Source organism: Cyprinus carpio, chromosome B13, assembly GCF_018340385.1.
Source record: "Cyprinus carpio isolate SPL01 chromosome B13, ASM1834038v1, whole genome shotgun sequence".
Lineage (NCBI taxonomy): Eukaryota > Metazoa > Chordata > Actinopteri > Cypriniformes > Cyprinidae > Cyprinus > Cyprinus carpio.
The window spans coordinates 25,850,239-25,863,589 of NC_056609.1; the positions used below are offsets into that span (position 1 = coordinate 25,850,239).

Below are 13,351 nucleotides of genomic sequence, written 5' to 3' on the forward strand. Positions count from 1 at the left end.
ACCACTTTTATTAATATTCCAAAGACTTAAATTGTAAGATCGGTAATCTGAATCTTACTGATGTAGGCGGTGCGAATGATTGACCTTGCTCAATATTCAGTGGAAATTTATATTAATGTATGTTTCTATATATTACAAAGTTTTGGCATGAAACACTAGATGGCGCAATCCAATAGATCTAACTCAATATGACATAATGACATCATTATCACATGGCACAGCTGATTGGTTCTCTCCTGTATAGGTAGCCAGTGAGCTCGCTGCTCAACATTCAAATAGTTGTGTTTGCTGTAGCAGTAGCAGCGCACTTCAGAAACCCTCCACCTTCCCCAGCTCCACCTGTACAGATCTGCTACGGGGTGATCATGTGTGCTACAGGGGGTTATTCATGTTATATGTGCAGCAGCAATATTTCTTACATGCTCACAGCAGCATGTTGGGGATGTATTGGCAGAAACAAGTCTCGGTACTTGCTCTGCAGCAGCAGCAGCATAGCAGATCTATTCCTCCAACTCCGAGAGTTGTCATGACAGAAAAACAGTTATAATGAGACTTTTTTATTGCAGTATGTGTAAGGCTGCATTTATTTGGCCATAAATACAGTAAAACCAATAATATTGTGAAATATTATTACAATTTAAAATAAATTTCCATTTTACTTTATTGTAAAATGTAATTTATTCCTGTGATGCAAAGCTAAATTTGCAGCGTCATTACTCCAGTCTTCAGTGTCACATGATCCTTCAGAAATCATGCTAATATGCTGATTAGCTGCTCAAGAAACATTTCTTATTATTATCAATGTTGAAAACAGTTGTGTTGCTTAATATTTTTTTGGACTTTATTTAGGATCTTTAATGAATAGAAAGTTCAAAATAACTATTTATTTGAAATAGAAATGTTTTGTAACAAATATCTTAAAAAATATTAAATTCTTAATAAAAGATTGGTAGTATGTAATGTTCAGTTGTACATTCCGTTATTTTTAGCAGATGTGGTAAAAAACTTTTGTACGTAGAATGCAAGCTCTATGAAAAACATCTGTTTAATGGTGTTGCTTGCCACAAAAATAAAATGTCAGTGTCCCTTAGTTTGTAAAAAGAGCAGAACATGTATTACAAAAGGCTAGCAGGCAATCACATTTGAAAGATTTAAAATCAACATGAAATCTAAATTGACTATTTACTAAGTATACCTTTCTGTTTATGACTAATCATGTTATTCTGATGAAAAAAATTGGTCTTGGTCATTTTAATCAGAATCTGAAAAAAAAGGCATCCTTCTTATTTTTGAAGCCCTTACCTCCAACCACTTTTCAAGTCAAGTCAAGTACCACACTAGAAGTCCCTTTTCTCATTAAATATCTTGTTTCATTTGTAAATATGTCTGATTACAGAATGTCTGTGAAAGTCACTGAAATACATTTGACATAAAAAGCCAAACAAAAGGAATGAGTCAAACTTGTTTAAAAAAAACTTTAAACGTCAAATTTAAAATGGCTGTGAAGTTCCTGTCAAATTTTCCTAGTGTTTTTTGAAGGTGGATTGCTGTGAAGTGATTCCACTCACACTTAGTATATCAGCGGTGGATTTCAGCCTGCTAGCTCCACTCTCTCGCTCTACAGGAGACTAATTCATTTAGTTGTGCAGTTAGAGAAAGAAATGGAAAAAAAAACAAAATGTAAAAAAAGGAGAGTACATAGATGGCGGAGGAGAGACCTCACATGGTTGTGGCTAGAGGAGAAGAAGTGCTTGAGCGATAGTGACAGGATGAACTGCAGCACGCCGTCTCGCTGGGGCCCCGTACTGTCGCAGTAATTACCGTCTCTACAGGTCGCCAAACACACACACACACACACATACACAAACACATTATTCACCCTCATAAATGTGAAAAGCACAACAAGCAGATGCTAACACACACACACGCAGTCATGCTCAGCACTGAGATCCCAGTGTCTCAGACTTTGTTTCAAGGTTTCAGTTGAGAAAGGTGTGTGTCTCCTGCTGCTTCTGCTGGCAGTTTGCCTGTTTAATCGAACACCTTAATGCAACACACATGCATTCACACACTTACTGACTGCGTTTATATGTAATGAGATTAAGTTGGAGCTCATGTCCACTGAATACTGTGATTATGTTAATGTGATTATGCTCATAATTACAGAAACCATAATCACAGTCAAATATGTGGAGTTTAATTGCGTGTAAACACTTTAATGGCATTTCTTGTGCTGCAGATGATGGAGATGTAGCGCTCATGATCAGGTTTAAAAGCATGCTGGAACACAAGTGTTTCTGACCGACCCACGATGTCCACAAACTTTTGTTTCCTAAAGCTTCTACAAAATTAAGTAGATAGGCTACATCTGAACCGACAAACTGGTGTACCTTGAAGCCTGCCCATTTTAAAGCATAAAAACACAATTCCTAGTGAATACTGTGAGTGAAACAATGCATGTCAACAGGATTCAAGAGGTTTGGCTTATAAAGTTTGTCATATAAATTCCATTGATGTACAATCGTCAAACCCGTTTGCATGCTACTTGCTATCATTTTGATTATCCGCTAAGACATGTGATTGTTTTAATAACATTTAGTACCATAACTTGCAATAGAAAATGTTTAGTTGCAAACGCAACAGGTCTTTTTGCTGTTACAGTTTTTGTTCTTTGCCTGTTTAAAGTGTAAAATACTTGCTGGTTCCCCGCAGCCTCTCTTATTTTTGTCATAAATATTATATGCACTGCCATTTGAAAGTTTGGGGTCGGGAAGATGTTGAAAGAAGTCTCTTCTTTCAGTCTCTTCTCTCTCACCAAGGCTGCATTTATTTGACCAAAATACACTAATATTTTGAAATATTATTACAATTTAAAATGACTTTTCTATTTTTAATATATTTTTAAATGCAATTTATTTATGTGATGCAAAGGTGAATTTTCAGCATAATATTCCAGTCTTCAGTGTCATCAGAAATCAGAAATTCAGAAGTTATTTAAACAAAAGAGTTTATAAAGCCATATTTTCAAATGAGTGTCATGTCATCCATCTGCACACTAGCACATGCAAACTGAAAGTTAAAGAAGTGTGAGCGTATACATGACCATATTGTATGGTTAAACCCGCAGTACTCCACATAATTTTACTGCTATTGTTAATTATGAGCACAATCACATTAACATAATAACAGCATTTCGCATGACCTCTAACTTAATCACAGTTCTGGCTTAATGGCATTACAAAAGTGCACGTTAACATAGCTAATATGTTTAAAGATAGACTGATTTTCACCTGGGTGGACAGCATATTGTTTCTAAAATGTAAGTTACTCGATATTTAACTTCTTGTTTATAAAACTGTTGTTTAAAAGCAATATCACATTTGCAGTCAAACTGTACTGAATTACCTACAGCACTCTGCCTGAGGCCGCAGCTGCTTAATTCAACCCTCTGCTACTGATCATTAGAAGTGAAAGAGAAGAAATATCCCATTATATTGTGGGAAAAGGACGCAGAAAATAATTAGCCTGTGCAGACAGCAGGATAATAAGATCATGGGAGGTTGGTCACTTATGTGGAACCAGCGACTCTGAAAAGCTCACAATGATCTTAGTGATGGGGCAGAGGAGAACAAATTGAAGTGGTGTACTCTGTGAGGTTAAATCCTGTCACACATAATCTCACTGGAATCCGTTGTAAAGAACAGATACGCAGGATATGATTTATCTCACCCACTCTACCAGCTTTAAAAGAACTCCTACTCCTATACATTTACCACAGATAGCCACCAACCATTTTCATCAGAATTTGTAACCCATGTGATAGTGTTGTTTACAGTGTTAATTGATGTAGTGGTTGTATTACAGTCAGCAGATGGCTTTGTTGGGTTATCAAGGTTTTTATTGTACTTTTAAGTGTGAATAATGACCGATTAAACTCCTAATTATGTGCCAATAATCCAAATGGTGTTGTGGAAAGTCAAATAATATACGAAAGTCGTAATAATTCATGCACTCACTTTTTGATTGTTATGGGTGTTGCGCGGCACGACAGGAATTTCTAATGAATGTCACTCTCAAGTCGACATTGTTTGTGTTATAGTGCAACGCTAAAGCAAGTTAAAGATGTTAGTGGTTGCTTTTGGAGTTCTGGCATTTTGAAAAGTTAAAATGTAAGCTTGTGTTGTTGTTAAAGCACTTACATTAATATTTCAGAAAAATCCTGTTTATTATTCAAGCTATGAATTTCTCTAAATCATCCTTTTTGAGGTTAATTTAGGAATAAAAACACAGGAATTCACAGGAATACATTTCCTGATATATATATTAAAATGGGAAAACAGTTATTTTAAATTGGAAATATTATTTTGCATTATTAATGTTTTTTTTTTTATTAAATTGAGACTTCTTTTAAAAACAAAAAAATCTCAGTACCCCAAACTTTTGAGCAGTGTTGTATGTAATGCTTAAGCCTTTTAAAACCATGCAAAGTCAAGTATTGAGAATTCCACTGTAAGCAATATTCTAAAATGCACAGGCGAATTGCAAAAAATGCAAAAAATACCCTGCATCTTTTTTTAATCATAAATGCTTCTTATTGATGCTCATTATAGAATGTGCATTCTTCCCAAACATAAACATACTTAACTTGGTTCTATTGTAAAGTAGGCATTAAAAAAGGATGTTTGAGTGTATTTTTTTAGCAATCATGGCAGCGGTAATTGTAGCCAGATTGATTGTGTGTGTGGCGTGAGACAGGTAACAACAAAATACTGACACTGTGGGGAAAAAAGTCAATTGACCCGTGCAAATTATGTTTAGATTGCACAAACAGCCCCAGATTTGTGGCAGTGTTTGCCCCATTATCTGATTTGCATAATTCATTTGGAACTGGCCACTAAAACAACTGGAAGCACATGCAAATAAACGACACTATCAGAAGGAACAATTAATTCTTAGTGAACCTCCCCTGGCATGAATAACTCCAGTGGCATGCAACCCATTTTGAGTCCACTGAGATCAGCATCAAATACACACCGATGACACTCACATGACATTACAGGGCTGATGCGGCAAACTCCCATAATTCCATCAGCACATTTGGGCTCATTTGCTCTGTTTGTTTACTGAAGTGTAAGTTGTGTTTCATGTCACACTACCTGCAGCACGATGTGCACAGCATCACAACTACTTGGCAGAGTGACAACTAGATTGCCGAATCTTATAGTTGTCTCTGCATATTAAGCTTAGATAGGAGAAAGTGTTTTAACATCAAAGAAATCACACAAGCTGTGCTCCTTTAGTGCTTATAAGGGTGTGTGGTGAGTAAACGAAGAAAGACAGTGGGTGTTGTATATAATATAGGAAATAAGTATCAAAGTGTCTGACTTAGTTAGAGCAGTTTAGTTTATGATGAGGGAGTTGCTCCGTCAAGAGTGCCACAGTCCGTGAACTATAGACCCCAGGGCCCAATGGGTTTCTCATTAGTAAAATTAAGTTTGAATAATAATACAAACATTTTTGCTGAGCTGGATTATACGCGCCATCCCTGTGGGCAAGTAACCTTTTTATTGATTGGTAGTTCTTTTCAATTTTTGCTTGATACTTTAAAAACAGGGCTCTCAAACTGTAATCAACCAATTTACTGCTTGAAAGCATCTTGAAAATGAACTGCATTCCTTTTTTCAATTTCCTTCTCCAGACATGAGTGGTTTTACAACAGAAAAGTAGAGAATCAGTCTACTATTTTTGGCCTGGAGGATGTTGGTTTTGTAAGGTTTCTCTAATCTATTTGTCTTATATTGGAAGAGTATGATTAGGGTCTTCTTATGGCACTTTTCCACTGCATGGTACGGCTCGGTACAGTTCACCTCGATTGAGGTTCCAAGTGAACCGTACCATTACCAAAACGTGACGTGCAAACTCTGCTGATCATGGATTGGCCAGAGAGAATCATTACTACCAGTGTCACTGAACTTGTGACATAAACACAAAAGAACCGCTAGATTTAAATCAGCACAGCCAGCAAATGACCGAACGCAACTGTTTTGAATGAGCGCACCTTTTTTTAAAAACAAAAATGTTTTGTTGTCTGTTGTGGAAGAACACGTGCCTCTCGCTGATAGCTTGATGGTGTGACGCAGAATGAAACGGTGTTTTTTAGGAGTCGTGGCAGTAGAGCTGGTGCAACTATAACAACATGTGAATAATTCCACCCACTCTAAAGCGATACTAAACTGCAGTGGAAATGTAAACCGTGCCGAGCCGAGCCAAACCGTGCCGTACTGACCCGTGCCTCCGCTTCGTGTCGGGGTCCTGATCACCCTGTCGGGGTTTATTCTATGAGAACAACCGGCTGGATGTACATTAATATATCTGTTTTAGCTCATTATTTGATTGAACTACCAGTCTTTACACAAAATTGCATAAAAATGCAAAATATTTATAAGATGATAACATGATGCCTTTAAAAAAAATTATAAAAATTACAGAGAGGAATATTGTAATTTAGTATGTTTTTTATATAAAGCCTGTTTTTATTGAATATTACAGTATATTTAAGATGTATTGCATTCATTAAACATTCATCAGTTACTTTACATTGTTGCAAAACCGTATGTCTATTCAGAAAATAGCATAAGCATAGCATTATATGTTGAATGTGTGGCTTTCCCTGCAGCAGAAGCAGGTGTATTGGGCCCATGTGACAGCACTTTTCCAGTGGCAGAATGTTCAGCTACACGACGGACCGAGAGAAGGTTTGAGCTGCTATAGACGCCAGGGAACTCTTTTATTATATCACCCAGGAAACTGCAAGACGCCAAATGAAAACAAATGTGACTATTTCTCCTTCCCTCGCTCTCTCTTTCTCTTCCTCTATTTTTGTGTCTCTTCTGTTTCTCTCGAAATGCAATTCACTGCCAAGGTTGTTGCTCAAATTCCACACCAGGGATTGCCATGCTAACCAAAACATTATAATATGCAGCTTGCTCATTTCATTTAGTTGCAATGTTCATGTATTTTTGTTGAGTTTGTGCCCTGCTACCAAGTCTACAGGGACAAACAGCAGACGTGTGCTTTTCCAGTTTGACTGTAATTTGCTTAGCTGAGAACAAAAACTTTTTTTATTATATTTATTTTGGACTCAAACCGTTCATGTAAAGACTGAGCTTTTACAAACAATTCTTTGGAAGATACAGAGACAGACAGATAGACAGACAGTGTTGATTTAGAATTGCAATTCAAATTTAAATGTAAGAAAGTAGAAATGAATCTTTGCAGGGAGATTGACTGACAGGCAATATGACAAAACATAACTCCAGACAAATCAGACAAGAGATTAGAGTAATGTGGGTGGACTTAGGCCCTGTTTACACTAGTCCGCTGTTTTAAAATGATCCACGTCTACAGTGGTGTTTTCACTGCATTTCAGAAACGATCTCCGTCCATACTACACAACCGAAAACGCACGTCACATGACCATTCATGCAGGTACAACTATAGATATGTATAGGTAGATTCCCTATTATTTAGATGGTGGATGCATCGACGTGCTTGCTTTCAAAAGTCTCCTTTTTCGAGGGTCGAAAACGCTGGAGTGGTGTAAACGACAGGCATAACCATTGCAAAAATGCACTAGTGTAAACGTAGCCTTAAACTTGAAAAATGGTGTGTATTAACATCTTTCTGCAATTAAAATAAAATTCCTTCTGATGTTCATTCATGTTTATTTTGTGCTTTAACTAGTAAATATGAAAGGATGATTGGTTCACTTGTCGCTTGAGTAGAGGTGCTACAGCGGTCTTTTAAAGAGCCACAAAATGGTATTTATTGCTTGAATGACAAATGGCAACATTTTAAAGCTGAGATTTTGTTTCATACCAAAAGTAAATAATGTGTGGCGTTAGAGCAGCATGGCTTGTTGGACGTGGCAACAATAACTAAGGGGGCGTATCTTTAAAAGGGTCAATTAAAATAATTGAAAATCAAATAAATTAATTTATTTGAACTAAGAGCAATGTTTGCAAAGGGAAACTTGGCTTATATAGCCTATACATATTTTATTATGAGAAATATAAAATTAGATGATTATATTAACTAAAAATGTGCAAATCACTCCATCAGGAGATCTAGTGCTGGGTTTTTCCTTATTATAGAATGTAATCCTAAGACACTGGGCTAAACTTCCATTTGATCGTTTTCTAGAATGGAGAGAGAATTAGATTGTATCTTATCTCCATCCCCACAGACACCTTTAACGCTGCAGCATTAAGGGTAAATACCAGCAAAACAAACAAGCTCAGCCAATCCCAGCTCGGTAATTAGCCTAATTAAACTGAGGTTGTACGCGGCGTGATTATACATCATTAATTTCGACCTTACAGTTGCTGTAATTAAGTCGCTCATCACATCAGCTCCCTTGTAAATATCATTTTCACTCTTCTCACTCAGACAGTTATTTATTTCATTTATATATTTTTACTCGGAGGAGGAAGGGAGGGCAAGCGAGCGAGCGAGATGCTAGTGAGCTGATCAGCAGCACACGTCTCTCGATTAACTCGAGTGTGTGTGAGTACTTCCTTGTTGAATGAACCCTCCTTCTCACTTGAGCAAGTGTAAAACTATTCTTCATTTTAATGCATAAATTATATGCCTATTAATCATTAATACTGTCAATATAATACTGCTCTCCTCAAGCAATATCATCTATTCAGTGACTTCACGTAAATCTGAAAGTGCTTTTAGCTTGCAAAACATTTGTGAGAAATTCTTCTTCTCCGCGGAAATGCAGCATATGGTGTGTCGATGTGTATATTTGAATGTAGTGCTGCACAGTTTGGTCCAAAAATCATTGTTGGGATTATGATGACAGATTGCAAATGCAGAACAAATACTTAAACATGTCATACAGCTTCTGCTTGTATATCAAGGCTAAAAGAATAAAAGGCATAAAATCATTTTGAAGCAGCTCTCATGTTCAACAGGGTGTGAAACACTACAAGCTGGCAAATGATGCCTTTTGTCTTCAAATTAAGTTATTTTGCTCATGCTCTGCTGCCAGCAAAAGAGTTCGTCTTAAGGGTGTTCACCAGGGTACGAAATTAACTTTTAGCCCACTAGCTATAGTGAGCTTATATATACAGTATATATACTGTATATATATATGTATGTATGTGTGTGTGTGTGTGTGTGTGTGTGTGTGTGTGTGTATATATATATATGTGTGTGTATATATATATATATATATATATATATATATATTTTATAATTATATAATTTCATTTTATATGTGTATGTGTACTGTATATATGTATGATGTATAACATTTTATCAAACTTCATTGATGCAAAGAAAAGCATTTATTGGTGCTGGAAAGTTCATATTCGCATAATGATAACTGGTCTGAGATGAAGAACACAAGATATCTGTGTAACCCCCTAAATCTGATGCAAACTGAACAACCACTGGATTTTCATTTCATCATCACAGAAAGCATTTGTATTTTTATTTGGACACATAGTATTTGACTTACGCTTATTAAGAAATTTCTGGAGCCACCGATGTGAAACCTTTGCGATTTTTCTCACTGAGATTCATGCAGTGTGTTACAGTTTATCAGGAACTAAGCAATGATTGTATTTGCATATCACATGTTGACATCAGGAGCATTGAACTTGTAATGAGGTTCACCTGGAGACATCACAACTCATCACAAAACATGACACGTACATTATTTATTTATAGAGATGGATTTCACATCGCAGATGTGGATTACCAGCTGTGCTAATGTCATAGAATTTTTAATGATAGGTTTCAATCACAAAGGCTTGACCAGACGATGCCAGTACACAAATGTGCAGTGTGTAATTTCTGCAATGCTGGCAGCACCAAACAGTTGTGGTCGTGTTTCACGATGCCACTCAGAACGCAGTGGTTGATTGTGTGTGTGTTTATGTGTTTCAGGTTGGAGATGTCGTGGTTTGAAGATTCTGGAGGCAAGATGACTGTAGTCAAGTTGCTCCTCTCCTTATTGCTGCTACCTACACTTTCTGAAGGTAATGACCACACACACACACACACACACACACACACACACACACACACACACACACATACTGGTTTCCTTTTTAGTGGGGATGTTCCATAGACGTAATGGTTTTTATACTGTATAAACTGTATTTTCTATCCCCTTACCCTAACCCTAACCCTCAACCAAGCAACACCTAAACTTATCCCTCAAAGAAAACTTTTTACTATTTTAGATTTTCAAAACACTTTATTCTATATGATTTATAAGCTTGTTTCCTCATGGGCACCAAAAATGTCCACACGAGGTCAACATTTACTGGTATTACTATATTTGTGGTGACATTTGGTTGTCATAATGTAGGGAATACAGGTACACACACACACACACACACACACACACACACACACACACACAGTTTCTCACTTTGTTTCTCCATGTGGTGCTAAATTTTCATGTTATCATACCAAAGCAAACTTTACATTTGAGGATGAGTGTTCTAGCATGTGTATGAATCAGTTTATCTAATAAATTGTCAAGCTGATTTGAAAATCAAATTGACAAGCTTGTGAAGTGACAGAACCTAAGATTAATGTGGAGAAACAGCTAATCAATGCTTTATTAGAAATTTTAATTGTTTAAAAGATTTTATACATTTTGTGTCTTGCTGTTAATTGGTTGGCATTTAAGTTCTGACATGAAATTATGAGCCCTACTATATACTCAGTCCCCAAAATTAATTATTTTAAATGACTTTTCACACAGTATTTATATATAAACAGTTATTTTATATTGCAATAACATTTCATAATATTTTTCAATATTAAATGGCTAAAAAGTGGCTTTAGATGGCAATGCATCATGTTTTATTGAAGTCAGCTTATCATTGCAATTCAGTTCACAAAGGAAGTGTACTAGTATTCTGTCTCTTTTTGCATTATTTGTTTACGTGCACATCTTTGGCTTGTTTTTTTTTTCCAGTATCTCTCAACATAAGCATTGCATTTTTAAGACACAGCATCAAGAAAACCGTACCTCTAGAACGCTGTGTTCTTTTCCATACTTTTGCGCTCCGTCTAGCTGTCTTTGAATGCGGCAAGACATCCATGTCCTGGCCGAATTGCTAATTTAGCATTAATCTTTCATTAATAATTATACAAAATTAAAGTGTTAAATTGACCCTTATTAAAAGTGAATGTTGAATGATATTGATTTTCGATGTCAAATCAGTGTGAAACATCTAGAAGAACAGGACATGTTTTATCTGAACCTGAGGTAACTGCTTGCCTCATGAATATTGATGATGTAACAACAACTGCATGAGCTTATTAATATTCATGAGCACAGTGACATCACTCCCCCCCCACTAACTTGTTGCTCACGGGTCAAATGTGTCTCTCAAACTTTGAGATTAAAACTCTGATTGTGCTGACAGCGGTCTCTCTTCTGTGTCACTCTCTTCTGTTTCTCTCATTTTTCAGCGTGCTCTCATTACCTTCCTGTTGTCCTTCTATCAGCCCGCGAGTCCTGTCTTTTCTCAGACATCTCACTCCATCACTGCTCTCCCGCGCCTGTCTATCATTCCTCACTGTTTGCGTGTGTGTGTCGGACACCTGTGATCTGTGGCGGCACGTTTAACAACACAGTGTCTCTGCCACTTAACATCAGCCCACAGGAGTTTATAATTCGCTGCCCTCTCCTTCCTCTTCCTGTCTGTGTCCTTTTCTTTCGCCAAACCTCTCTCAATCATTTACACACTCCATCTTTCTTCATGAATCGGCCTCGCTCGCTCTGTCTCTCATAGGTCCTGTGGGAGCTGTTCTCTCATGGTTATTAGCTCTCTGTGATTGGTTCAGGGTTTTGAGGGTTAAATGAAATGGAGGTAAATTAGGGAGGGAGTTTGAGCCCTGAACCCCAGAACAACTCGAGACTGAATGTTAAACACTTCTCGCCTCAAAAGAGAGAGAGTTTAAAGGAGTAGTTCACAAGAAGAAAAAAATGGTCATTATCCAAACTTTTTCTTAGTGACCATGACTGTCAAGCTTCCACAAGGACAAAAACACATCATGAAAGTATCATGAAAAGTAACTTTTGCACTATATTTCTAGTCTTCTGATGGCATGTGATGGCGTTGTGTGATGAACAGGCTAAAATTTATGTCATCATTTGCATCATTTGAACCTCTTCAAACACACTCTCAAGGCATGTTTTTGCTAATTGGATGCTAATTCGTATATTAATTTGTACAATCTGTTTATGCTCAGCTGAATTTAAAGGTGGGCCGTCATGTTTACTCAAAAATGTTCAAAGCTATTTAAACCAATCTTTTCCACCATAATGTGATGTACCTGTATATTCACGTATAAAATATTTTGTTCTGTCCATTGGTTGTTGATTGAATGGAGGCTGATTGGAAGTTTGATTTATACGGTGGCTGAGAAGTGCAAAACAAATCACAATTCCAATAAACAAAATAAAAAATTACAAACGCAATCGCAAATCAAAAAAAAAAAAAAAGTCAGAAAACACAACAAATACTGTATCTGAAAACAAAATAACAAGTGAGAAAACACAACAACAAAACCGACAAACAGGAAGAGGTAGGTATAGTTTGATACAGTGTCAGTGGTGTGAGGATAGATTACAAGACAGTACAATACAATGCAAGAGTTGTATTTTGTCCTATTGGTGATTTTTGGACTGTGAACAGTCCATATGTTCTGCTAAATAAATCCTTTTGTGTTCCTTAATAAATAAATAAATAAATATATATATGTATTAATATAAATACACAAACAAACAAACTAGAAGAATAAGGTGACTAAAGGTGACTTTTTTTTTTTTTTGGTGAACTCTCATTTTTAAGGTAAATAGTGGAAGAGGTGGAAGAGAGGTGAGCTGTCTTCATAAAAAATGATGGTGTCTGTGAAGAGATCTGATATGACGTGAGGTTCTGTCCGACCTGTTCACTCAAAAGACTCTCAGTCAATGTCACAATGGGAAAACATCAGCTATCAAGTCTGTTTCACACATCCTGGGTCTGCAGCAGTGTAAGCAGCGTAATTGTAGAGCTTTCATTACGACACAGTTTTTCTTTGATAATAGCTATAAATTATAAAATTGTCAAGAGCGGGACATTGAGAACTACTACAAACCCCAAAGTGTGAGCTTAACTGTATTGTAACGGATGTGTTGATAAATTGGTTAAAAGTGCATTTTGACCATATTTTTTAATTGTTATGTGAAGTACAACAAAACTTAACTTTGCGTTGAAAGCATTATTGATTCACATGTGCTTTTATGTGTTTTTGCCTCCTTATACTGCCT

At 36.5% G+C, this 13,351-nt stretch overlaps 1 protein-coding gene across 3 annotated transcripts in view; it reads left to right on the top strand.

Annotated features, from left to right (window-relative positions):
* The window catches only part of cdh23 (cadherin-related 23), a 233,072-nt gene that overhangs the window by 6,551 nt on the left and 213,170 nt on the right, over positions 1-13,351 (top strand). For all 3 annotated transcript variants that reach the window (XM_042737456.1, XM_042737457.1, XM_042737459.1), the window contains exon 2: positions 9,961-10,052. In XM_042737456.1, the coding sequence (XP_042593390.1) occupies positions 9,968-10,052 (85 nt within the window). In that variant the 5' untranslated portion in view covers positions 9,961-9,967. The remainder of the gene's footprint in view (positions 1-9,960; positions 10,053-13,351) is intronic.